This window comes from Acanthopagrus latus, chromosome 2, assembly GCF_904848185.1.
Source record: "Acanthopagrus latus isolate v.2019 chromosome 2, fAcaLat1.1, whole genome shotgun sequence".
In the NCBI taxonomy this organism is placed as follows: domain Eukaryota; kingdom Metazoa; phylum Chordata; class Actinopteri; order Spariformes; family Sparidae; genus Acanthopagrus; species Acanthopagrus latus.
In genome coordinates this window covers 1,616,698-1,644,624 of record NC_051040.1, presented here as the reverse complement: position 1 = coordinate 1,644,624, position 27,927 = coordinate 1,616,698, and the positions used below count along the sequence as shown (strand labels likewise).

At 42.0% G+C, this 27,927-nt stretch overlaps 1 protein-coding gene across 1 annotated transcript in view; it reads right to left on the bottom strand.

Annotated features, from left to right (window-relative positions):
• Positions 1-26,523, bottom strand: part of LOC119007756 — a 33,463-nt gene extending 6,940 nt beyond the window's left edge. The window contains exons 1-23 of the mRNA XM_037077645.1: positions 25,651-26,523; positions 24,449-24,727; positions 23,473-23,778; positions 22,659-22,943; positions 21,653-21,958; positions 21,262-21,564; positions 20,067-20,372; positions 19,691-19,993; positions 18,479-18,808; positions 17,943-18,028; positions 14,803-15,130; positions 14,164-14,469; positions 13,782-14,084; positions 13,176-13,481; positions 12,786-13,094; positions 12,386-12,709; positions 10,559-10,641; positions 10,273-10,382; positions 2,061-2,158; positions 1,586-1,891; positions 1,193-1,495; positions 554-1,066; positions 172-474 (exon numbers count right to left, since the gene is read on the bottom strand). Of these exons, the coding sequence (XP_036933540.1) occupies positions 172-474; positions 554-1,066; positions 1,193-1,495; positions 1,586-1,891; positions 2,061-2,158; positions 10,273-10,382; positions 10,559-10,641; positions 12,386-12,709; positions 12,786-13,094; positions 13,176-13,481; positions 13,782-14,084; positions 14,164-14,469; positions 14,803-15,130; positions 17,943-18,028; positions 18,479-18,808; positions 19,691-19,993; positions 20,067-20,372; positions 21,262-21,564; positions 21,653-21,958; positions 22,659-22,943; positions 23,473-23,778; positions 24,449-24,727; positions 25,651-25,744 (6,190 nt within the window). The 5' untranslated portion in view covers positions 25,745-26,523. The remainder of the gene's footprint in view (positions 1-171; positions 475-553; positions 1,067-1,192; positions 1,496-1,585; positions 1,892-2,060; positions 2,159-10,272; positions 10,383-10,558; positions 10,642-12,385; positions 12,710-12,785; positions 13,095-13,175; positions 13,482-13,781; positions 14,085-14,163; positions 14,470-14,802; positions 15,131-17,942; positions 18,029-18,478; positions 18,809-19,690; positions 19,994-20,066; positions 20,373-21,261; positions 21,565-21,652; positions 21,959-22,658; positions 22,944-23,472; positions 23,779-24,448; positions 24,728-25,650) is intronic.
• Between the last annotated feature and the right edge of the window lie 1,404 nt (positions 26,524-27,927).

Here is a 27,927-nt window from a genome sequence, read left to right as displayed (position 1 = left end):
GTTCTTCAAAAAGGAACTCTGTAAAATGTTGTTGTTCATTCTAACAGTGTTTAATGGAACTTAATGTATTGTGATGAACATATATAAAAAAGGTGCCAAAATATGTTCCGCAGGAGGCTACTACATTTTTTAAGGATTACTGTTAAAGTTGTTGCCTTTGTTGGTTTTTACCTGAGCAGGTCATTTTCAGAATATTTTGGGAAGAAGAAGGCCATATTGATGCACATTCCCTGATGGCAGATTCAGATTGACCACAGGATGATAGGATTATCAATGTATCTTTGTTGACCACATGTACTGTTTCTCTTGAAAGAGCAGAACCACAGTCCAGCTGTCTACATACAACCGCTATAGACATCAGGCCCGACATAGAAAGGAATGGAATAGACACTGGTTTCCATTTTCCTTTGTGTTTCATCTCAAGCCTGCCCACACAGGAGCTGGATCCTCCAACCAACTGGATGTCATTGGGCTCTGAAGAGGTACAAGAGAGTAATAGATTAAATAACTGGCGTAACTTGTTTTAGAATCACAGCTGCAGCTCCTGTCTTACCTGAGCAGGTGAGTCCAACAGCTTCACCAGGTGAGCAGGTGTTTCTATCTGAGCCTGAGGTTCTACAGTCCAGGAGAGCAGACTCATGGCCTCCACACTGGAACTCTCTGGTCCACATTGGAGCCTCCACTTCTCCATAGAGCGCCCCCTGGAGGACTGAAGGAGCCCCACAGCCGAGCTCCCTACAGACCACCTCTGCATCCTGCTGGTCAAAGTCATCTTCACACACTGAGGACCACCTCTGGTTAGACTTCACCTCCAGTCTGCCTGAACACAGACTGTTTCCATTCACCAGCCTGACAGAGTCTGAAGAAAGACAGCAACAGACAGAAGGATTTCTACTTCTGTGTTCAGGTTCAGGAACCTTCTCATTCTCTACAATCAGCAGGTGATTGTATGAAACTTTTCTGCTGTTTTCTCTCTTGATGGCTGAATAATTCAATACTGCCTCTTCCTTCCCTATGCATGTATGCCTTCCTGCATATACCAGCAACAATGTGACACTAAGGTGAGCTGGAACATTAAACTAAGCACTTATCATTGATGACTGCTACTTGATCTAGTGTGGCTTGGACCTGCCGAATGAAGAAATGTGAAGAACAAGACAACCATCACAGCTGATGTGTTTACTGGAGTTACCTGAACAATTGACCTCCAGGTGGTAGTTGGCAGAATCAGTTTTGTATAATATACAATCAGTAATTGCAGACCCGGACTGAAGACAAGTTGAATTTATCCACCAGACAGGTATGGATGTTAAACTCCGTATCCCCCCTGCTGAAACAGCAGAGCCACAGTCCAGGTGTCTGCACGCTGCATCTGCTGTCTTTAGATTCCACTGAGCCGATGCATCATGCACTTTTCTCCACACACCTTGTTGTCTCAGCTCCAGTTCACCAGCACAGCGACTCGATCCTCGCACCACTCGAACAATATCAGGCTCTGAGCAGACAAGAGTAAAAAATGGGGTGACAAAAGAAGTCACATTAAATAGAAACTCCAATCAAATTCAAGCTGCAGCTCCTCTCCTACCTGTGCAGGTGAGTGCAACAGCTTCACCAGGTGAGCAGGTGTTTCTATCTGAGCCTGAGGTTCTACAGTCCAGGAGAGCAGACTCATGGCCTCCACACTGGAACTCTCTGGTCCACACTGGAGCCTCCACTTCTCCATAGAGCGCCCCCTGGAGGACTGAAGGAGCCCCACAGCCGAGCTCCCTACAGACCACCTCTGCATCCTGCTGGTCAAAGTCATCTTCACACACTGAGGACCACCTCTGGTTAGACTTCACCTCCAGTCTGCCTGAACACAGACTGTTTCCATTCACCAGCCTGATGGAGTCTTTAATGGAAAAGAGAGAGAACAAATAAGAGAACATTATATATGTTACATGTATTTTTTCTCTTTTAAACGAAGTCTCTAGCTACTTCTGTTGTTGAGGAGAAATCTGCTACACTGTTTTGCTCGTTTGTGATTAGTGTTTTTGTGTTATGGCTTCTGGTGGCATTACCTGAACAGATGATCCCCAGACTGACACCAATAGTCATGGACCCTTTTATAAAACATTTCTTCATTTCGGTTCCAGAATTTAGACAGAAAGGCGCTATTCTCCATGGAGATAACAATGGATACTTGCTTGAGAGACCCTCAACCACAGAACCACAGTCCAGGTGTCTACAAACTGCATCTGCTAACTTGAGGTTCCAGTCATGGTCATCCACATTTATCCAAACACCCTGGCTCTTCACCTGTAGTTCACCAGAACAACGGCTGGATCCTCCAGCCAACTGGATGTCATCAATCTCTAAGCACGGGTAAGAGTTGTTAGTATAATATAATATAATAATCTCTTGTTTTATTTTTCATTTAGGCCTATATTTAATGTATCAGTTTACCTTCGGCAGTACCAGTTTCTTCTGTCAAGAGACCTTGGGAGAATCCTAAAAACAGAAACAAAATCATTTCAAATACAGGCACTTATTAGATCTATTGTGGTGGTTGCATGACAAGACTGTGGATTTTGTGTTCAGTCTCTTCAAATGCAGAAACTGGAGGAAGAGAGAGTTCTTTTTTAGCACCGTGGGTTGAACTGCACAATGAGGAAACATAGAAAACTAAAATGGGCTAATGTCTATGTTAGAGGATGGTTGCATGTAAAATGTAAACGTTGCTGCAAGCCACAGATAACATCCGAAGTTGACATATGTCCCAAACTTGGCATAATGCATTCACATTATAAGCTTATTAGCCACCTTTCACATCTACAGGTGTAGTGTCATCGTGTTGGCATTATTAAAAGCCAACAAGGCTTCCAAACAGTTTGAGTCAAACCACTAGATATTTTTAAGGAGTCAGCCTTTGTCAGCCTTTTTTTGGGAACAAAACCAGATCTTTTTCACGATGAGTCCGACCGTCTCCAGTCTGTGATTGTGGCGACTAAAACAGGTATTTCAAGCCAAACGATCATTGTTTTCCTGAACCTAACCAGGTGTTTTTTCTGCAAAAACCCTAACAGCATAAGCACAAAAAAGAAATATGAAGCTGCAACATCAAACATTTAGTTTTAACTAATCCATGTGTTTGTGGAAGCTCAGTTAGCTAACATTTATTCTGGCAACTGGGTTGTGCATGTCTTGCAATAAGTGACAAAATGCCCCCAAATTGCTTCTTTCATCATCATAAATGCAACAACATAAACTGCTTCCTGGACAGATGTGGAAAGGGCAACATGTAGATACCAGTGTGGAGGCTGAGAAGGTTAAATCCTCTTCTTAGCCTCAGGATAAATATTCCTAAAATAACATAACCAAAATTAATGCAATGCAATTGCAGCAATGAATGGCTCTTCGCAGTCCACGCGCTTTGAGGCACGCCGTTGTCGGGTCTTGTTCATGCAATACCTTTCTTTGAGGAAGTTGTTCCTTTATGATTTGGTGGCCTGCTCCCGCTGGTATTAAATAATGTACACTGAAGTCAGAAGAACTCCATGCAATCTACATCGAGAACAAATAAGCAAAGGACTACACTGTGTGACCCTACAGACTCTTGAACAGAGGTTTGTATCCATTAGCAAGGGACCACTGCCCTCTTTCATCCTTTAGCAAAAAAAAAAAAGTGCCACCTATTGGCCGATTTGCACAAAATTTTGCACAAACCCTCAGCAGGCCGTAGAACACAACAAGCCAAAGTGCTGTGGTAATCGGACAGTATTTGGCCAAGATATGCAACACTTCCTGTTTTGACCAAAATCTACAGGAAGTTGTCATTTAAAAACTTGAGTATTGTTTGGACTACCACAATTCTTTCAATTCTTTTAAGAACTTATTGTCAGGAGGGTCCACAGATGCTACATGCAAAGTTTGATGCAAATCGGTCAAATCACCTAGGAGGAGTTGGAAAAAGTAAGTTTTTCATTTTTCGTAATTTTGCGAATGGAAATTTATCGCAAAAGTGGGCGTCGCCTACATCACACAATTCAGCTCAATTTAGGGAGCACATAGTTGTAAGGTTTAAAAATGTGCAACATATTATGAGGGAGTTATTGCAAAAAACTGTTTTGTGTTGATAATAGTGCCACCTGCTGGTCATTTTTGGTGTGTGAGTTGCAGGGGCCAGTCTATAGCACCCTGATGAATTTCATTGACATAACTGTTATGGTGTGGGCACAGAGCCAAATATTAAATAACACTGCCACCAGAGCGCCACCTAGTCGCGGATTAGTAAGTCCTTCGTCCAATATTCTCAAGAGGGCATTGGCAATGATTATACTAAGATTCATGTTAATACAAGCAACTGATGGTGAGATATGAGATGCTTCAATTTAAAGAGCGCCACCTTGTAGTCATCCTCCAAAATTTTGCACAGAGCCTCAGGGGCTCATGAGGAAGTAGAAACCTGTCCTCCGGACTCACAAATGTGGAGATATGCAACACTTCCAGTTTGGAAAGAAATCTGCATGAAGCTGTTATTTATTAACTTGAGTATTGTTTGAAATATCAAAATTGTTTTGATAACTTTTTGTCAGGAGGGTCCACAGATGATGTGTGCCAAGTTTGGTGCAAATCGGTGATATTGCCTGGGAGGAGTTGGAAAATGTAGGTTTGCAACATTTTGCAAATTTGCAAAAAAGACAAAAAAACATCAGCGATGGAAATGAGAGCAGCATAGATCGCAAGATTCAGGACAATTCAGGGAAGGCATGGATTTTAGGGTTTTTGAATGTGCGTTAAACCATATGGGAGTTATAAGGTAAAATGCACTTTTCTTGATTTTAGCGCCACCTAATGGTGGAAATTGATGATGACAATAGATGATCAAATTTTAAGGCAGGTGTGACATGTACTCCAAGCTTAGTGAGTTTTGGGGTATGTTCAGGCAATGACAAATTTGATAATTTGGGACGAAAAAGGTCGTCATTCAAATAACAATAGGGACCTCCCAGGTTTCCCTGCTCGGGCCCTAATGAATCAGGAATCAGGCTTTTATGCATATTTGGGTCTCATTTTAAAAGTAAGAAGCTACATGATATGAACCTGTTGAAAATGAACCTACTTCTATTACTACTGCAATTCAGCAAAGACTACGATTTTCATTCATGCCAGGTGTCTTTGCGTTTCCACGGCAATTTCCCCATTATAACCAAGATTTTATCAATAATGTTGCAGCTGAAAGTCATCTTCCAGTCTTTGATTACAACTGTAACTCTGTCAATGTGATGAAATCATTAAAATACAACATTTCTTACACACTTTAGATATGTATGCTATGTAGGCTGCCAGGGTCATAAATCAAAACATTACAAAGAACACTAAACAGCAATAAAACAGTGCAAGCGTAGAACAGCTCAGCAGAACAGCCTCAGTCGTGGCTCTTCTCTGTTCTGGCACCTCAGTGGTGGAACGAACTCCCGACCGATGTCAGGACAGCAGAATCACTCTCCACCTTCAGCAAAAGACTCAAGATTCATTTGTTCAGACTTCGCCTCGACCCTGCGTAGCATGACTCCCTCCTAAACCCCCCAAAATATAAAAAATAACAATAACCCTAACCCTAACTCTGAACTACATTAAAGCTCTGCCTGCTGCATTGTGTTTGCCATAAATACAGTAAAAGCATGTTAAATCATTATATTAAGGTTGTGTCAGAGGAGAAAGTCAAGAGAAATTGGTGGCACTGTGTGTGAGAAAAAGGAGAAGTGTGCACTCAGGCCTTTAATAATAATTTAACTGACCTCAGCTCTTTTAAATTGATTTGTTATTTATCATGTTTAGATTTTAGAAATACATTTTGATAATGACTGATAGTAATTGAAGTAAGTATCGAGCTGTATGCTTTGCCCTTGCTAAAGTCTACACAATAAAACCTACACAATATAGTTAAAGTAAAAGTTGGGGACATTGATTTTATGTCTCTTTGATGGAATTATAAAGTTAGGTGTTATACCTGCAAAATATGTTAAAGGTTCTTAAAGGTTACTCTAGCCTACCAGATTGTCACTTCACAGTCCCGAAAATACAACGTAGCACCAAACCAAGTGCACAGATCATTTAGAGGACAGCTGCCGTAACAGGCGTGGCTGGTGGCCGTATCTGACTCGAGGGCTGCTCATGTCAGATGCTAAACCAGAGGAAGCAGGGAAGACGTTCAGACTCAGGCAGTGAGAATCTAGGCGAGTCTCCTCACTACCAGCTTTCAAAAGAAATCCCTATTTAAATTCCCACTTTTTAGCAACCATTTGTAGGTTTAGGGATCTAACCCTTTATAACGGAGAGCTGGTCCAGTGCCTCCTGGACAGGGTAAACTCAGGATCTCACACACTTTGACAAATAGAAGTTACGATCCTCAGATGAGGGCTTGACAATTGTTTCTATAGTTCATTTTGCTGCATCGACAGTGATATGTTGTGGTTTCTCTCTTGTGAAAATGTACTTACTGTAAGTCATGTTGGACAAAAGCGTCTGCTAAATGCCCTAAATGTAAATGTGAAAGTAGAACAGAGGGGGATGGACCTCCCCAAAAAACTGTCAACAACTAAATAATCCTTAAAAATATGATATCTTCCTAATAGGTTGTATTTGTGATTTATAGCAGTCAATTGTCAGCAGCCTAACTAGTCCAGATTAGACTTATTTTCCTGAAGTTCAAGATATTTTCTTGAATGAATTTCGCTCTTTCTCCCGTGGATCAGACAATCCAAACTCATGATGTGCAGGAAGCAGTGAGGTTTAAGTGGCCGAGGTCGTACCTGAGCTCCAGAGCAACACGAACACCAGCAGTCGGCCTGCAGGATCCATGTCCAGTTGGGCTGTTGTCCGAACAGCCTGTCACTCTCTCTCACTGACCGTCTTTTGACCTTATGTCTTGATCAGCTCTCATCAAATGTGCAGTTTCCTGTTTGATTTTTAATCTTCATGGTGCGCAAACAGGAAGCTGCCGGAGATGATGACTGCATCCTGTGCTCTTTTGATGATTTTATTAAAGACTGTTGTCAGTTCAATTTCAGGTACTGCTGAGCCATTTACTGGAACTAGAGTATGTTCTGGTAAACGTGTGAAGCTGTTTTATATCTGTGTACTTTCACATCTGTAACTTAAGTTACATTATGTATGTGGCATAACTTCCCTACAGTATTTTATGTAGTCCAGTTCATTAAACAACCCTTGTTGCAGCAGAACAGCTCCAAATAATAACCACTCTGGACTGTCTGACTCCTGGGGGGAGTGTTGGATCTGAAATATCACAGCCCTCACAAAAGCACCATTATGCCTGCTGCTTTGGATTCCCTTATTGAAATGACCCCATCTATGATTTATTTTGGTCCCTTTTAAAACCACAGTCCTACTTTGACCTCGCAGTCGACAATTTAACCTTTTCCTTCTTTCCCTCATTGATAATCAAACTGAGACTCTTTAAATATGTCAGTATAGGTGACACTGGGAGGAGGACACGCATGCACGGTCACCTTGTTCTTCCTCTCTCTCACTCTACTCCCTCTACTCCTTCTACTCCTTATCCTCAAGCTCTCCTCTCCATCTCCCCCGACGGGGCTGCCTGCCCTCAAGATCCAAAGAAATTCTCCTCACTGCAGTGACAGAAGGCCCTGCCAGTATTCCAGATCACTTAGCACCAGCAGCTGTGACGCAAGGCTTGCCAGCTAACCTCACAGTCTGAAGGACACCAAGCAAGTTAGCACTGAGCTGCTATCCTTGCAAAGGAAAGGAGTGAACTGCTTCCTCCTCTGCTGACTTTCATCAGTCCTGCACAGCAAGAACAGCTTTCAACACTGGAATCCCAACTTCTCCTGCAACCACCAGCAGCTTTTCTACGAAGACTGGTATGGTTGAACTGGGCTTAGATAGCATAGCATTTAAACTCTGGTTGATGTAACGTGTTCAATTTATGTGTTTGTTCACTTTCTCAGTGTCATTGTGATCTCAGGTCAGGTTATTGGTAGTTTGCTTTCCTAGACGGCTAATTTGACGTTAGCTGAATTATGCTTCACACAGACTGAGCATCTCTGCATGTAACTAACCATCCTCTCTAACCTGGCATCACACACACACACACACACACACACACACACACACACACACACACACACACACACACCTATTTATAGTACATATTAGTTAGATTGTGTGTTTTCATCTGTGTTAATTAAAAGGCTTTTGAACCTTCTTGCTGTCTATTTAATAATGTAAGAGTAAATGTTGCCACTCCTAAGAAATCCTTCAACCATTACTAGCTGTTAGGGTAAATTTGGTTGTAGCTATTAAGTTAATTATTAATCCGACCTATTAACAGTTTAGTACATTTTTATGAGACCAATTTATTAAATTTGCTGTTTTCCCTTCTTCAGGGGTGGTGCCCCAAGATGATCTAATGTAAACTGGATCACATTATTTATCATGATTAACAATTATCGCTGATAATCATTAACTATTATTGATAGCCAAATTTAACCTAAAACTCACTTTTAATGTTGCATTAATACTGTTTAACTGTGCCTCATGTAATGCAAGGCCCAACATTAATGGTGCCCCGTGTGAAGCAGTGAACTGTTGGCAATCATTCATAGATGTGAAATATTAATTTCAGCATAATTTGGACAGAGCTTAAGTTTAGTTTACTACAGGAGTAGACATTGATTTGTGCTTACAAACAATTGCAGTGTGATGAAAACTGATTTATCAAATTTGTAACCCATTTGATTAACCAAAATGTTTTCCCTTCTTCAAGGGTTGTGCCTCGAGGTGATCTCATGTGTAACTGGATCATATTATTTATCATAATTAATAATTATAATCCACATTAATTATTATTGATAGCCAAATTTAACCCAAGAGAGAAAACTCCCTTTTAATGTTGCATAAACACTACTTAATTGTGCCTCGTGTAATGCAAGGCCCAACAACTCTGACCATCCAAGATATTAAAAGGTGAAATTAATATCAATTATCATTGTGTTACAAAGAAATGCTGAGTTGGGGAAACTTTGGGTGCAGTCATGTGGATGACACTTGACATGCACCACCCACACACTGTTGCAGACCAAAGTCAACTCCTCATAGCAATCACTCTGCACTCCCTCACCACTAAAAGTGCTCAAGAGCAGCCTGAAAAAATGTGACAAAGAGTTAAAGCTCACGTTTGCTTTGCAGCAGATGTAATGTGCTGATTAGTCGACTAACAGCAGTAATTAAGAATCAGGTTGCTAAAAGGCCACATCTGGCCCCTGGACCTAGGTCTGGTTTAAGGCATCAACCCTGCACTCTAAATTCCAAAAACAAGACTCCAAATGAAAGATGATATTTTGTTTCTGCTGGATGTGTAAATATGCAGTTGTTTGCAAAACACATTCACCATAAAAGGTTTCTATGTCGATAATATGTCAAGTTTCCCTTAAGGTGACCAAGAAATCAGTTATGGCTGCTTTTATAGAAACACATAGCACGATTTCACCTCCGTCTGCTTGTTTGAGTCTGAAGCTTTTGTGATTGTCACCTAGACAGTTTGCTTTCATTCTTGTTTACTGCTCTTCCAGTCAGTAACGTCCTGTCAACAATGTCTGTATTTCTTGTCAAAAAAGTGCTGACTTCTTACCAATAACACTAAGGTGGTTCAAGAGAAGAGAATCAATCCAGAAACACTTCTAACTACAGCTCTGAGTAACTTGCTGCAGCCTAAAAACAAATCAGAATAATAACAAAACCATCCACACATTCCAGTCAATGCAGGTTTAATTTATTGTGAAACAAACTTCATATCATCAATTTCTACTTATTTACAGATTAAGTATAGATTATATTTTAAGCAGATGTCACCAGATGCAGAACACAGACATTCACAACAATTATCTTATTATCATTAGCTCAGCATCGTTTGCAGGAGTACAGCTGCATATGTGGAAAAATATAATTGAACCCTTTTGTGGCCCCTAGAGGAAGCTGCATGTGAGCTCATGAATTGCCTCCATATGTCAGATAACACACTTTAATAATGTAAATGTAACTTTGGTGGAGACAATATCACACAACAAGATGCCACATTTCTCTCACTGCATTGTCTCTTTAATCAGTCAGTGCAAGAATTTGAAATATAAGACTACAGCAGGAAAAGCACATTGTCATTTACAAATGTTCAAACCTTTTTTGTTAAATTCACATATACCTCTTCTGACTCCAGTACTGATTCATCTCCTGGAAACCCTGGATGTGCACTACTGTGGTCCCTCGACTCCTGCCTCTTCAGCTCCACTGTGTCCATCTTGAGCACCACCAAGGTAATCGAGCTCAATATTGTCCTCTCGTCTCAGCATCTGACTATTACTGACCTACAGAGAAATGGCAAAACAGTGTGTTTAGGTCACAAAATACTTTTAATGTAGTTACTCAAAATGTTTTGCTTCTGTTTTCTCTGCTGTACCAAACACACATCGGACTGTGATCCCAATGTGAACATTTGAGTTTTACATATTACACCACAACAGTCAATTCCACTGATGTGTACCTTGTAGTAGAAAAACATGGCAGCACTGAACGCCACCATCGGCACTACGAGTGCCAACCTGATGATCAGATCTGTTGAAGAGTCTGAAACAGATTCACAGTCATTACATCAGTTCACACAGGAACATGCAGTTTTCTTTGCTTCATGTAGGCTTAGTGTTTCCAAATGTTGGCATCATACGTTTCTGCAAAACATGGATATGTTGCACATTTCCTCAGGTTGCACCTTTGCATTGCAACTTTAGGCTCAGTTTGATGTGACAGCGCTGTAATCGTGGTCTGGTTAGGTTTGGACCCAAAAACTACTTATGATTGTGGTTGGAAAATGATTTGTCTGTATACTTTGGGTATAAAACCTGACATCTGCATTAGTGTTTTGGCTTGTCAAGCTCTGTGGCCACAAACACAGCTGGAAAATATCAAGACATCTCATAAAAAAAGCATTTGGGTTTGTTGCCACTATCATGGCTGGAAACTGTTGCAACTCTATTCGAAATTATCCGGTTTCATGAACACAGTCAGAAATTGCCCGGACATCTGGTCTAAATTATCTGTCTGCTGTCACTGGCAAGGCTGAAAAATGTCCCGACATCATGTTAAATATATCCAGTGGTTTCACTCTGGTTTGGCAGCTGTCATGCTGAGCCATCACCCCACCATCACCCCCTCCTTCTTATGACATAAAAGTCAGCTCATATACATGCAATGTGAATGTGACAGGACTCATGTTGTAGAAAGGTGAAATTATTGCATGGGTAATTATCTTTCAGCTTGTAACAAGTTATTTAACCCCGAGTGATGCAACGAGTAGCTTCTTACTTCTTAAACAACCATGTCCTAAGACACATCCCGTGGCTGTGGAAAAGATGTTAGTCTGTTTGAGAAGTGTCAAATCATTGGCATGCATCAAGTAGAGAAAAAAGTCTAAGGCGATCACAGAAACTACTAAAATTGGGTTAAGAACTGTCGAAAGCATAACTAAAAACTGGAGGGATAGTGGGGAACTATCATCTTCAAGGAGGAAATGTGGTCTGAAAAAAATCCTGATTGATCGTGATTGGTGATCACTTAAACGTTTTATGAAATCAGATCGTAGAAAAACAACAGTAGAACTCAGGGCTATGTTTAATAGTGAAAGTAGAGTATTTCCACCTGCACAATGTGAAGGGAACTCAATGGATCGGGACTGAACGGGAGTGTAGCCTTCAGAAAACCACTAATCAGTAAGACTAATCTGAAAAAAAGGCTTCAATTTGCTAGGGAGCATAAAGATTGGACTCTGGAGCAATGGAAGAAGGTCATGAGGTCTGATGAGTCCAGATTTATGGTGCTCAGCTGACTACCTGAATATACTGGATGACCACGTTCTTCAACCAATGGATTTTTTTTTCCCTGATGGCATGGGCATATTCCAAGATGACAATGCCAGGATTCATTGGGCTCAAATTGTGAAAGAGTGGTTCAGGGAGCATGAGACATCATCTTCACACATGGATTGGCCACCACAGAGTCCAGACCCATTGAGAATCTTTGGGATGTGCTGGAGAAGGCTTTCCGCAGTGGTCCAACTCTCCCATCATCAAAACAAGATCTTGGAGAAAAATGAATGCAACACTGGACGGAAATAAATCTTGTGACATTGCAGAAGCTTATTGAAAAACAATGCCACATCGAATGCATGCTGTAATCAAAGCTAAAGGTGGTCCAACGAAATATTAGGGTGGTTTTTTTGGTGGCGACTTTTTTTTGGGTCAGGTAATGTATGATATGTACAAATGAAAGTATCTCTGGTTTGCAGAAATGTAAAAGGACTCAGATGTCAAGTTACCTGCGACAGCTACATAGAGACGGCGGCTCTCAGAGGAGAATTTACGGGAGAAAGCGTAGACGTGATAAACACAGATGTAGTCCCCTTGGTGGGTGTGGTCTGCAGCAGAGAACAGGAAGTGGGCAGAGTGATTGACAGCTGCCAGGGTGTAGTTCTGTGATGTTGCTGAGTTGGTCAAAGTAAGCTGGAAAGAGCCTCCTGGATGCTGGGGCAGGATGGAGCAGCTGATGGTGAAACTGGAGCCCAGGAGCACCTGAAGCTGCTTGTCCTCGGACAACCCGTCGTTGTGGGGGGAGAAGGAGATGTTTGGCTGAGCCAGAATATCTGTGAAGAAAATTGGTAATTGAGTGATTCTCTATTAAGAATATGAAATTCAACAAAGTTACCGTTCAAGGGTTACCTGAGCAGATCACCTCCAGGCTGATGGCTGGTTGGAAGTGATGAGGCAATAACAAACACTCCCGCAGCAGGGGTGTAGACTCGGACAGAACACAGGTTTCGCTGATCCACCAGGCGGGTTTATCTGAAGGGTTTCGTATTTTTGTTGAAACAACAGAACCACAGTCGAGTTGTCTACATGCAACAGATGCTAACTTCTGGTCCCATCCAGAGACGATGTTGGCCACTGGTCTCCACTCTCCCCGTTGTTTCATCTCTAACGTGCCATCGCAGCGACTGGTTCCCCCTGACAACCTGACAATATCAGGCTCTGGACAGAGACAGGAGAGTAATTGATAAAAGAACTAAAGACATTTTGCTCAAGTAAAATCAAAATGTGAAGCTGTCCTACCTGAGCAGGTGAGTCCAACAGCTTCACCAGGTGAGCAGGTGTTTCTATCTGAGCCTGAGGTTCTACAGTCCAGGAGAGCAGACTCATGGCCTCCACACTGGAACTCTCTGGTCCACACTGGAGCCTCCACTTCTCCATAGAGCGCCCCCTGGAGGACTGAAGGAGCCCCACAGCCGAGCTCCCTACAGACCACCTCTGCATCCTGCTGGTCAAAGTCATCTTCACACACTGAGGACCACCTCTGGTTAGACTTCACCTCCAGTCTGCCTGAACACAGACTGTTTCCATTCACCAGCCTGACAGAGTCTATCGGGGAAGAGAGAAAATTAAGAAGATGTTGTTGTTTGTCAAAGATGGCAGGGTGGGCAATATAAGCGAGCAAGGTGACAGTGATTTTGTAATTTTGTTGAGTCCAGTTTTGGCTCTTAATGCAGCAGTTAAAAAAAGGAACTCATTTAAAACACTATCATTCATTCTAACAGTGTTTTATATAATTTAAGATATTGTGATGAACACACATACAAAGTTCCAAAATATGTTCTCCAGGCGGCTACTACTTTCTTTTTAAGGATCACTGTTAAAGTTGTTGCCTTTGTTGGTTTTTACCTGAGCAGGTAATTTTCAGAGTATCTGGGAAAGAAAAAGGCCATATTGATGTACATTCCCTGATGGCAGACTCAGACCGACCACAGGATGATAGGATTGTCCATGTATCTGTGTTGACCACATGTACTGTTTCTGTTGAAAGAGCAGAACCACAGTCCAGCTGTCTACATACAACCGCTGCAGACATCAGGCCCCACATAGAAACGAACGAGAGAGACACTGGTTTCCATTTTCCTTTGTGTTTCATCTCAAGCCTGCCCACACAGGAGCTGGATCCTCCGACCAACTGGATGTCATTGGGCTCTGAAGAGGTACAAGAGAGTAATAGGTTAAATGAATGATGTGACTTGCTTTAGAATCAAAGCTGCAGCTTCTTTCCTACCTGAGCAGGTGAGTCCAACAGCTTCACCAGGTGAGCAGGTGTTTCTATCTGAGCCTGAGGTTCTACAGTCCAGGAGAGCAGACTCATGGCCTCCACACTGGAACTCTCTGGTCCACATTGGAGCCTCCACTTCTCCATAGAGCGCCCCCTGGAGGACTGAAGGAGCCCCACAGCCGAGCTCCCTACAGACCACCTCTGCATCCTGCTGGTCAAAGTCATCTTCACACACTGAGGACCACCTCTGGTTAGACTTCACCTCCAGTCTGCCTGAACACAGACTGTTTCCATTCACCAGCCTGACAGAGTCTGAAGAAAGACAGCAACAGACAGAAGGATTTCTACTTCTGTGTTCAGGTTCAGGAACCTTCTCATTCTCTACAATCAGCAGGTGATTGTATGAAACTTTTCTGCTGTGTTCTCTCTTGATGGCTGAATAATTCAATACTGCCTCTTCCTTCCCTATGCATGTATGCCTTCCTGCATATACCAGCAACAATGTGACACTAAGGTGAGCTGGAACATTAAACTAAGCACTTATCATTGATGACTGCTACTTGATCTAGTGTGGCTTGGATCTACTGAATGAAGAAATGTGAAGAACAAGACAACCATCACATCTGATGTGTTTACTGGAGTTACCTGAACACTTGACCTCCAGGTGGTAGTTGGCAGAATCAGTTGTTGTAGATACACAATCACTAATTGCAGACCCAGACTGAAGACAAGATGAACTAATCCTCCAGACAGGTATGGATGTTAAACTCTGTATCGGCCCTGTTGAAACAGCAGAACCACAGTCCAGTTGTCTGCAAACTGCATCTGCTGTCTTTAGATTCCACTGACCAATTGCATCATCCACTTTTCTCCACACGCCTTGTTGTTTCACCTCCAGTTCACCAGAACAGCGGCTGGATCCTCCCACCAACTGGATATAATCAATCTCTGAGCACGGGTAAGAGTTGTTAGTATGATATTATATTATAATCTCTTGTTTTATTCTTCATTTAGGCCTGTTTTTGATGTATCAGTTTACCTTGGGAAGTTCTGGTTTCTACTGTCACAAGTCCTGGGGAGAATCCTAAAGACAGAAACAAAATCATTTCAAATAAAGTCACTAATTAGATCAGGTGTGGTGGTTACGTGACAGGACTGTGGATTTTGTCTTCAGTCTCTTCAAATGCAGGAACTCGAGGAACAGATTACCTCCTAACATTAATCTGTTAAAGGATAGGGTCCGATTTTCTGAGTTCTTTCTTAGCATCATGGGTGGAACTGCACAATGAGGAAATACAGAAAAATTGGGAAACTAAAATGGGACTCTAATGTCCATGTTCGATGATGGTTGCATGTAAAATGTTCTCAAACTAATGACGTCTAACCGTGCCACCAACTGTTCCCTGGACCTGATATCCTCTCCCATTCCTCACCACTCTGATCAACTCCTCCCTCACTTCAGGCCTTATTCCCTTTCAGTACAGCCACTGTAAAGCCACTCCTAAAGAAACCCACCTAAGCAGAAGCTTACTTAGCTAACATTTATTCTGGCAACTGGTTTGTATATGTACATCTTGTGTGACAAAATGCCCCCAAATTGCTTCTTTTATCATCAAGAATTCAAAAATATAAACTGCTTCCTGGACAGATGTGGAACGCCAACATGTTGATACCAGTGTGGAGGCTGAGAAGGTTAAAACCTCTTCCTAGCCTCAGGATAAATACTCCTAAAATAACATACCCAAATATTTTGGTCTCATAAGAAGCTACAAAATATGAATCCAATGAAAATGAACCTACTTCTGTTACTGTTACAATTCAGCAAAAAGGAAGATTTTCATCCATACTATATAGGCGGTCAGGGCCATAAGTCAAAACATTACAAAGAACATTCAACAGCAATAAAACAGTTTAAAAGTAGAACGGGGGAATGCACCCTCCCAAAAAACTACCAATAGCATCCTTAAAAATATATCTTCCTTATAAGCTCTATTTGTGATATATGACAGTCAGTTGTCAGCAGCCTAACTCCTCTGGATTAGACTTCTTCATCATTTCATACCCACTTTCACAAATTTGATGTATTTTCCCTAAAGTTTAAAATATTTTCTTGAATGAATTTCGCTCATTCTCCCGTGGATCAGACAATCCAAACTCATGATGTGCAGGAAGCAGTGAGGTTTAAGTGGCCGAGGTCGTACCTGAGCTCCAGAGCAACACGAACACCAGCAGTCGGTCTACAGGGTCCATGTCCAGTTGGGCTGTTGTCCGAACAGCCTGTCACTCTTTCTCACTGACTGTCTGTGGATCTTATGTCTTGATCAGCTCTCGTCATATGTGCAGAGTTTCCTCTTTGACTTTTAATCTCTATGGTGAGCAAACAGGAAGCTGCCTGAGATGATGACGGCATCCTGTGCTCGTTTGACGATTTTAATCAATTTCAGGCACTGCTGAGACATGCACTGGAACTAGACTATGTTCCGGTAAACATGTGAACTTCACATTGATAACTTCAGTTATATTATGTATGTGCTATAACTTCTCATATGGCAGTTCAAATAACTCTGGACAGGAACAGCAGTCTCCAGGCTGAAGGTCCCGTGCTGTGAAAAGTTCCTTGGAAATCTGGGCTGGATTGGGTCCAGTCCTACTTTGACCTTCCCTCATTGATAATCAAACTGAGACTCTTTAAATATGTCAGTACAGGTGACACTGGGAGGAGGACACGCATGCACAATCACCTGGGGAGAGTACTAATGGTTAGTACTAATCAGAGGACTGTGTACAGGTGTGTCACATGATTTTATAGACCTGAACATTTTCTTGCTTACTTAGATTCTGAGTGTTATAAATGAGGTGAAACTCCACCCAGAGTCTTTATCTTTTGAATATCACACATTCACCTCCAGTAGTCTTGAGAGCTAGTCTGTTTTCACTCATGCTGCATGGCTGCTGGAGCAAAGCTGAATGATGTCTGTGTGCCAAGTTTGCTTTCAGAGTCTATAACACAACTGTAAAAACCCGTCTGTGCTGTTGGACTGCATGAGTCCAGTAAGAACCAAAGGACAGATCTGTAAACACAGAGATGTCCTCTGCTGCAGACAGGCTGCAACAAGCATAACATCATACTGATCAGTCAATAACACAGGGTAATAACTTTTGTATTACAATTTATTACACTCTTTTAAAAATAGTTCATTCAAAATGTTTTGACAGTTGGAGCAAATATGAAACAGTCGGGAAGATGATATAACTGAAGCAAGTCCAGATTTGTGTATCGGTAAAAAGACAAGACAGAAAATACAAATTGCTAAATGTCCTGAGAACGAAAGAGCAATGAAAAAGACAACACGAGCAAATTAATACAAATAAAATGAATAGAGACTGTTTTAAATGCTCGTAAATTATTAGATAATTTATTTTTCATTATGTTATATTGTGCCTTGTTGCACCTGTGACCAAAGCCGACACTGCAGCAGGTGAGAAGTTAAACCAACGGAGGTCAGTACGAACAACATTTACAGGTTGTTGGGATTTTCTGGAGGCACCAGCTGTCTTGGATCTTCCACTGTTTGTTCAGCAGATATAATAATCTTTCCTCTGAGCTCCAGCATCTCCAGCCACTGAGATTATAATCATTAATCTCAGTGCTGCTCTCTCATGCCGGCTTCTAGATTCTACAGGCCTGCAGGTACATGATAGAAAAGTTTTCTTGTTAGTGCAAAAGTAACTGCTGTCTGCTAACATCATGCTTCATATTCAGTGAATCCTCATGTGTACTGTACCTTGGAGTGGCAGCAGAGGGCAGTGATTAGAGAGATTAAACCCAGCAGGAGGACAACAAGTCTGATGATCAGCTCTGTTAGAGCGGCTGAAACAGATTTAAAACCATCACATCTTATAATATCACATCATTATAATTAAATGTAATTAAGATCCGTAGTCCACAAAACATTTCTGGAGTTTCACAGGAAAATCTTTGGACCCTGATGGTTCTCTTTGACTTTAGCAGCTACAGTGAAGATTTCTGCTCAAAAAAGGTTGTAAAAATTGTCCTGTCAAATCAGTTTAGGATCTCAGGGTTTCTGGAGACTTGGATCGTGCTGAATGATGCCATTTCAGTAGTTGGTTTTTTTTTGTTTTTTTTTTTTACATTTTAACACAAGTCTCCAGCAACTTCAGTTTTTTAGGATAATGCAGCAGTGCTGTTTTGTTGTAAAGCTCCAGAAATGTTTTGTGGACTTTATTTTGTTACATTCCAACACTAAAAGTCTGCATGTTAAGACAGTCAGATCATATTTCCCTTATTATCTTGCAATACCTGCGACGGCGAGATGGAGAGGCTGGCTCTCAGAGGAGAAGTTATAGGAGAATACGTCGACGTGATAAACACAGCTGTATTCCCCTTGGTGGGTGTGGTCTGCAGCATGAAACAGGAAGTGAGCAGAGTGATTGACAGCTGGCTGGGTGTAGTTCTGCATTGTGCTGGAGGAGGTGAAGCAGAGCTGGAAGTAACCTCCTTGGTACTGTGGTTCGATAGAGCATGTGATGGTGAAGTTGGAGCCCTGGAGCACCTGAAGCCCCTGCTGCTTTGCCCTGGAGACCCCATCAGTGGAGGGAGTGGGGGAGATTTTTGGCTCAACAAGCAAATCTGTTAACAGACAGAGAGCGTACATGTCAATGAATAGATAAAGGGCAAGTTCAACAATTATAAATAGACCGATGGTGAACCTGGCAAACACAAGCAAAAAGTTTTCTATCTCCCGAGTTGACTTCCTTGTTATGTGTCCCACTGAATATGTGCAGTTGGGTTTCTCCAGCCTTTAAAACTGCGATGACGTCACAGATTTTTAAGTTGTTTTTCTAGACTCCAAGGAAAGGTTTACAAATATAAAACCTCTGTGAATCAAAATGTATGATAGAAAAAGTCATTACTAACTTCACCAAGGACCTTTGTCAGCAGGATTACAGAAAAAAACTAGTCAACAGATTCTTTACCAAACTTGGTTGGTGGATTGGTCTCCACCCAGAATAGACCCCATTACCTTGTCCTGATAAAGGGACGGATGCAGTCATTGTTCTCACTTTCTTCAACATTGCAAGGTAGGTATGTTTTGTTTTTTCGTATATGGACAATTGAAAACATCAGGCATGTCCAGGTGACTGATATCTACAACTAAATACAATTTGTTGTACTCAACAAAAGGCAGAAGAAGAGAAAGGAACGTCACTGAATGCTTTACTCAGTCAAAAAGGTGTTATCGCTGTTCTGCCAACTCTCTTAGATGAGATTTTGTTATACCGGGCTCTGCTGGTGGTGCCAGTCTTCTGCCAGTCATATTGGTTCTTTGATGTGATTTGTTTGAATTTAGTCTTTAGTCTTACGTTTCTGCCCTTTTCAGACCACCTGGCACATCAGGTTCCTTGATTTCATCCCTCCGGTTTTGTGATCAGTGAAAAAATTGTTGGCAATCACAAAAGAAATCAAACAAACATGAAGAAAGTAACCTCAGATGTGACTCTTCAGTCTTACCTGAGCACACCACTTCAAGGCCGAGATAGCTTTCAAAATCTTCAGTCAGTTTTATACACTCCACTGGAGCAGATTCCTTGACACAGGATGCTTTGATCCACCACACCAGTCGATCTGGAGCATCATCTGTCATCTCTGTTGAAACAACAGAACCACAATCCAGCAGTCGACAAACGGTGGCTGCAGACTGCTGGTCCCATCCAGAATCCCAGTCAGCCACTGGTCTCCACTGTCCGTTGTTCTTCATCTCCAGTATACCAGCACAGCGACTGTTCTTTCCCACCAACCGGATGTTATCTGGATCTGAGCAGAGACCGAATAGCGATTAGAAGATGAAGAAAGCTAGTAAACTGAATCAAAGCTGCATCTCTCCTACCTGAGCAGGTGAGTCCAACAGCTTTGCCAGGTGAGCAGGTGTTTCTATCTGAGCCTGAGGTTCTACAGTCCAGGAGAGCAGACTCATGGCCTCCACACTGGAACTCTCTGGTCCACATTGGAGCCTCCACTTCTCCATAGAGCGCCCCCTGGAGGACTGAAGGAGCCCCACAGCCGAGCTCCCTACAGACCACCTCTGCATCCTGCTGGTCAAAGTCATCTTCACACACTGAGGACCACCTCTGGTTAGACTTCACCTCCAGTCTGCCTGAACACAGACTGTTTCCATTCACCAGCCTGATGGAGTCTGTGGATGTGACATTAGTGGAAGACATACTCAGATCTTTGGACAAGTACAAGAAGCAATACTACAGTATGGAAATACTCCCAACTGGCTTAAAAACTTAAGTGGCTAAGAAAGAGTCTACAGATGTCTCAATATGACCTACATATGCAATATTGACCATCAGTGAGAAGATTTGGTATCTTTGTATAACTGTCATACAAATTGACTTTACAGAGCGACTGGTGTGGTACGGTGAGGTCTGGCAACCTCAGATCAGTGTCACCACAGGTAACGGGCCTCAGCCACCTCCCAATCACCCAGACACCAGACTGGGACTGGACACAACCTCTCAGATCGAGGGGATCAGTTTGGCGATAGAGGAGAAACAGTATGGAGGTGATTTACAGCGACACGGACCAGGACTGTTACCACGTTCCAGTCAGCGTCCAAAGTCAGAATTTCCTAGTTGAGATTTCAAATTTCCGCATTTTTATCGTTGCAGGTGCATTATACCAAAAGTTAACAAATAACTGAGCTGACCATATTAAAATGATTTCTCTTTGGCAAGGGTACAGATCACTGGACCACCATGAGGGGCTGCCATCATTGTGTGGGGTTAGACAGCTGCTCCCTTATGTAATCAGGGTAGATGGATGTGCCCAGAAGCATACCATTGTATTTTTGCTAGTAGGAGCTAGATATCTTCAAGTTCTGTTATTTCTGGAACACAGCACAAAACTCTAGTGACCCAAAGATGTGGCAGGCAAGGAAGGCTTCCATTAAAGCTGCTGTAAGCATTGATGCCGTTTAAGCCAACTTCCTGTCTGTTTCACTCGTGGGTTGGTGACCAAACACTGAACTATAGAGCTATTTAACCCCTATTTTCATAAAGATATATCACTGGTGTTACCTGAACAGGTGACTTCCAGGCTTTTAGTGCTGGACTCCTCTCTGGTAGTCACACAGTCCCTCAGTATAGAATTAGACTGAACACAGGACGAGTTGATCCACCACACAGATCCTGCAGAGGAATCTTTTTTCTTTTCTGTGGAAACAGAGGAGCCACAGTCCAGCCTTCGACATATTACAGATGTTGCCTTCTGGTCCCAGTCAGAGTCTTCAGTGTCCACAGCTTTCCAGATCTCACGGTGTTTCACCTCTAGTCTACCAGTGCAACGACTGGTTCCTCCCACCAACCTGACATCAGCAGGGTCTGAACAAAGACAGGTGAATGATAGGGAACGAAGGGAAGTGACTTGAAATCAAAGAGAATCAAATCAAAGTTGTGGCTCCTCTCCTACCTGAGCAGGTGAGTCCAACAGCTTTGCCAGGTGAGCAGGTGTTTCTATCTGAGCCTGAGGTTCTACAGTCCAGGAGAGCAGACTCATGGCCTCCACACTGGAACTCTCTGGTCCACACTGGAGCCTCCACTTCTCCATAGAGCGCCCCCTGGAGGACTGAAGGAGCCCCACAGCCGAGCTCCCTACAGACCACCTCTGCATCCTGCTGGTCAAAGTCATCTTCACACACTGAGGACCACCTCTGGTTAGACTTCACCTCCAGTCTGCCTGAACACAGACTGTTTCCATTCACCAGCCTGATGGAGTCTGGTAAAAAGAAACAGAGAGCAACAGAGCTTTATTTTTTATAACATGGCTCTGCAAAGTCTGTGAATCCAGGCCTTCTAATAAAGAAGACAGGAAACTTCACTTTTTACAGATGGGACATTTAAATTAAAACATTGAAGTTGAAATAGAGAGCAAAGTGTCGCCACGTTTCAGTGCTTATTTTGATTTACTTCTTTGACGGTTCAAGAACTTCGACTGAGTGTTTCATCTGTGGGGTTTCTGGCCTCTAGTGCTGAAGAGGCCAGAAACCCCACAGATCCCTAAACCTGTAAACAGACGTGCTCTTTTAGACCTCTGGAGTAAATTGAGCATTAACTCAGAGTTATATTTCTGGCCAACTGGTCATTTTAAATCCAGCGCTAGCTCTAAGTTTAACTTTTTGTCTGAGAAAAATGTTGAGTGATTATTCTCGGTGTGTTTGTCACTATCAGCAACCTGCTTCATCTGTCATCAGCTTTAGAGATGACAAAAAAAGGTCATGAACAGAAACTGAGCAGAATTTTACAACTATCTTTATTTTGGGATTTATAGTTGGGCCAGATTATACGAACCACCTACTCTAACTTTAATGCTGTCATTGTCCTGGATAATGATGTTTTCTAGTCAAAGTTCGTCAGTTTACAGATGTGTGACAGGACAAGTCACTGTAGAGATTACTAGTAAATATTCATGTTGTTACCTGAGCAGGTTATTTCGAGGACAGCAGATGAAGATATAAGTCTTAAACATTTCACCGGTGAAGATTCTCCACAGTAGGATTTGAGTTCCCAGATAAACCTGCCTGGGGGCGTCTGTCTTCTTCTTATCGAGACAGCCGAGCCACAGTCCAGCTGTCCACACACTACGCCTGCTAACCTCAGGTTCCAGCCCCTGTCGTCCACTGGTTTCCATTCGCTCAGTTTGTGAATCTCCAGTGTGCCGCTGCATTGGGAGGCTCCACCAGCCAGCCTGACCTCATCAGGTGCTGCATAGAAAGAAGAAGAAACAAATGAACAATACAGTCCTGCAATGTCAGTCACTGGCCGGACTGAAGGTGGGGTTCACCTGGACAGGCTGCCAGCAAATCAAAAGGCTGCTTCTTTAGCCGTGTTTTCACAGAAACTACCAGGAACTTTTAGCCTCTTTTAGTTCTTTTCAGGGAGCTGAAATGATCCCTCTGCCCACTGTTTTCTGTGTTTCCACTGCAGTCTGAATACAGAAGAGCATTGGGCAAATTAATCTGCTGACATCTGTATGACAAAAATGGTGACTGATATAAAATGCTGCAATGCTCAACCAATAAAAAATGTTCATTGCTGCAGACCCCAGCCCAGAGGTTTGGACATTTTGAAAAGTTCGACCCTGAGCTGGGTTAACTTCGTGTGGCCTGTTTCCTCTCTGGGAAACATTCCCGTGGTGGAAACGTGGAGACAGACAACCATGCTCACATTCACAGCTCGGGACAGTTGGCTTCAAAATGTATAACACAAACTGATGGAAATGTTTTTTCCTACCTGAGCAGGTGAGTCCAACAGCTTCACCAGGTGAGCAGGTGTTTCTATCTGAGCCTGAGGTTCTACAGTCCAGGAGAGCAGACTCATGGCCTCCACACTGGAACTCTTTGGTCCACATTGGAGCCTCCACTTCTCCATAGAGCGCCCCCTGGAGGACTGAAGGAGCCCCACAGCCGAGCTCCCTACAGACCACCTCTGCATCCTGCTGGTCAAAGTCATCTTCACACACTGAGGACCACCTCTGGTTAGACTTCACCTCCAGTCTGCCTGAACACAGACTGTTTCCATTCACCAGCCTGATGGAGTCTGAAGAGAGAGAGAGTGAGTGATTTATCCCTTCAGTTTATTTCAAACATCTGAACAAACAAACGGGTGCAAACCTTTGATAATATCGACCTCTACAGTTACACTCACCATAATTTACCATATTTCCCACCAGGGTAAAGTTTAGCCTCATCGGTGTGGCTGATATTTTCCTTTGCGTCTTAGTTCCAAGATGCACTGATATGAAACTTACTTACTGTAAACAAAATGTCTGTCATTTATAAGTATTAATCTCCAAATGATCATTTTAGACTTTAAAGTTTGTTAAACTATACAACATCCTGCATCTTTTATGTTTATGTGTCCTATCATAGTCGATTTTGAGGGATCATCGTAAAAATGTTTGTATATTTGCTGACATGTTGATACTGGTCTTTAAATCCAGTTTAAAATCCTTCATAATCCATAACATTGATCTGAAGTGATACTGTGAGGCTTCAACAAAATGATGAATATAGCAACTTCAGATCAACACATCACTGTCAGGCTTAGAGAAACCACTTCCTGTTAGTCACACTCATGTCTGTTTTAGGTCCAGTGCTTGTCGAGTACGGACACAGGTAATTACATTTTTTTTATCGGATCCTTCCTCCTCCACAGTGGTCGACAACGAGGGAAACTGAAGTGTTGTAGGAATCTTAAAAGACCTCACCTGAGCAGTTGATCTCCAGACTGGACGAGGCAGATCCCTGTTGCGTTAATCTAAAAGCCTCTGTGATTGCTGATAATTTCAGTATATCAGAGGACTGCTGGGTTCTTCGTAACGACACCACAGAACCACAGTCGAGCTGCCTGCACACCACGGCTGCTGACGTCAGGTTCCACTCATAGTACGTGTCATTCACTGGTTTCCAGACTCCCTGCTGGTTCACCTCCAGGTTCCCAGCACAGCGGCCAGCTCCTCCCACCAGCCTGACATCATCAGGCACCACTGAGCACAGACACAAAAACAGTATTGTTACAGGAAGTTCCATTCATCAGAAAAAAAATCTAAAAATCTTTCATTTCTTCACATTATACTTTGACTCATTGAACTGTTTGTGTCTTCATCCCTGAGGAGTCCTGAGGAGAACAATCTACATGAAAATACATTAAATATCATCATTGTAATCATATAAAAATTATTTAATTGGATAGAAGAAAAGGTTTGGCATCACCCTCCTCCTGCTTCAACATCCCTGTTTTACAGATACAAGCAGAGCGTCGATGATGAGTCGATCGAAAGAAAATCAGCTGCAGCTTTTTTAGTAATCGAGCGTTTTGTTTGTCATCTGTGACGGTTAATGAGTCTTTGGGTTCTGGACTCTAGGTTGAAGCAGTTTTAAGAAGTCAGTTTGAGCTCTGGAAAGTTCTGATGAGCAAATTTGTTTGACATTTTTAGACTTAATTACTTTTAATGGCAGTAATCTTGTTACACGTTGTAACTGTTAAAGTTACCGAAAATCACAGTAAATCTTTTTGTGCATGTGGGTTATATTGTCCAGATGATGTGTAACTGACTGCACATGAACCTTTGAATGTCTTTGGTACACAGTCGGTAACTCTGCAGCCTAACAATAGGATGGACAGACGCTATTTAACATTTAGCATTAATCACTTCTCCTCCAGGTATTTCCCCCGTGATGTTGTTCTCGTCCTTTTCGTCCAAAAGTTAGAAACTCCTACTCAGACTAGCCTCTCGCAGACGGACACAGCTATTTCTCTTTATACGTTCTTATCAAGCGTCCGCCACAATTTCTGAGAAATGTTGTACTTGGTAATATCTGACAGTCACATGATCTGCTGTACATACAACGTGATTGCGTATGACACATCTGTATTAGCACACGAGTAAAAGCAGAACCAGAGTCCTACCTGAGCTCCAGAGTGACAGAAACACAACCAGCACCGTGCGATCCATGTCCAGTTGAAATGCCATCTCAAGCTGCCTGCCGGTGTGCAGCTGCATCTGATTTTTATCAGGACAGCAGTCGGTTCAGCCCCCAGGATGCCTCGGCTTCTATTTTTTATCTACTTCCTGTTCTCTTCTACTTCGGGCCATCATAAAGCTGTGATATCTCAGGGCATCTATGTAGTTAAATACACTATACTGCCAAAAGTATTCACTCATCCATCCAAATAATTGATATCAGATGTTCCAGTCACTTCCGTGGCCACAGGTGTATAAATGCACGAGGCATGCAGACTGTTTCTACAAACATCTGTGAAAGAGTGGGTCACCCTCAGGAGCTCAGTGAGTTTCAGTGTGGTGCTGTGATAAGATGCCACCTGTGCAACAAGTCCAGCTGTGATATTCCCTCGCTCCTAAATATTCCACAGTCAGCTGTTAGTGGTATTATAACAAAGTGAACGCGAACCACGAAGTGCGAATGCTGAGGAGCATAGTGCTCAGAGGTCGCCAACTTTCTGCAGAGTCGATTGTTACGCCGCCACTCTAGAGCAGTGGAGACGTTCTCTGGGGTGATGAATCACACTTGTCCATCTGATAATCTGATGGATGAGTCTGGGTTGTCTTGTTGACTTGTCTGACTGCATTGTGCCAAGTGTAAAGTTTGGTGGAGGGGGATAATGGTGTGGGGTTGTTCTTCAGGAGCTGCGCTTGGTCTCTTAGTTCCAGTGAAACGAACTCTGAATGCTTCAGCACACCAAGAGATGTTGGACAGTTCCATGCTCCCAACTCTGTGGGAACAGTTTGGGGATGGTCCTTCCTGTTCCAACATGACTGTGCACCAGTGCACAAAGCAGGTCCATAAAGACATGATGAGAGAGTTTGGTGTGGATGAACTTGACGGGCCTGCACAGAGTCCTGACCTCAACCCAACAGCAGAGACTGAGAGCCAGGCCTTCCCGTCACACATCAGTGTGTGACCTTACAAATGTGTTTCTGGAAGAATGGTCAAAAATTCCCATAAACGCTCCTAAACCTTTAGGAAAGCCTTCCCAGAAGAGCTGAAGCTGTTATAGCTGCAAAGGAACCGACGTCATATTAAACCCTGTGGATTAAGAAAATTCATTTGCGAGTCGAGGCAGGTGAGTCAGATAAAGCGTTGTCAATATCCAAGGAGACATCGTAATCTTTGTCTTTTTCCAGTTTTGCAACTTCCCTGAACAAGTTTTCTTTTTTCAAGTGAAAAAGTTTTTTTTGTAGGTAACAATAACACATAATAATAAAAAAAAAGTGTTGAAAAAAACGTTTTTTTCTGGGTCACTAAAAAATAGCGGGTTTTTTAGGTGACAATAGAAACAGGGGTTGAAAACAAAAAAAGAGTGATTTTTTTTTTTCAGGTGACTGAAAATGTTTTTTGACTGACTGACCAGAAGAAAATGTCTACGTGAAACCAAGTTTTAAAAAAATATTTAAAAATATTTTTTTTCAAGAGAATTTTAATTATTATAATTTTTTTAGGAAAAAAAGGCATTTTGTTCGAGTGATTTGATTGAAAAAATATATATATATTGTTAGTTTTTGTTGCTTTTCTTCCAGATTTGTGTTCCTTTGGTTTCTTTTTTTATTTTCAGGAGAAAAACATTTTTAAGAGTTTTTTTTTTCTAAACAAATGAAGATTTAATTGTTTTTTTCTTTTTCTTTTTTCTCAAAACAAATTAAGAAAAGCGTTTTCAATATAGTCTTTTTTTCCAGGAGAAAATGTCTTTGTTCATACGGGAAACCAAGTAAAAAAAAGTCTATTTTATTTTTTAGGAAAAAAAGGCATTTTGTTCAACGAGTGATTATTTGTATTGTTTTTTTTAGATATATATTTTTGCTTGTGTGAATCAGGTTAGGTAGAATGTATTTTTTATTTTATTTTAAGAAAAACATTTGCAAGAGATTTTTTTTAAACCCAAGTGAACATTGTAATTTTTTTTAAATGTATACATTTTCTGTTTTTTCCCCAAGTGCAAAAAAAAAAATCCAGATTTTTCTTTTTTTTCCCAAACCAAATGATGAAAAATGTGTTTTAGAATTTTTTTTGTTCAATTGTGAAACCACATTTTTTTTATTTGATGAACAATATATGACTAATAATTTAATGTCGTGAACTTTCCCTTCAAACAGTACTTGGTGTTCCAGGTTCAGTGTGTGACGAACTGTCACGTGTGCTGTGTCTCTCTAACTTTTTATCAACTCAT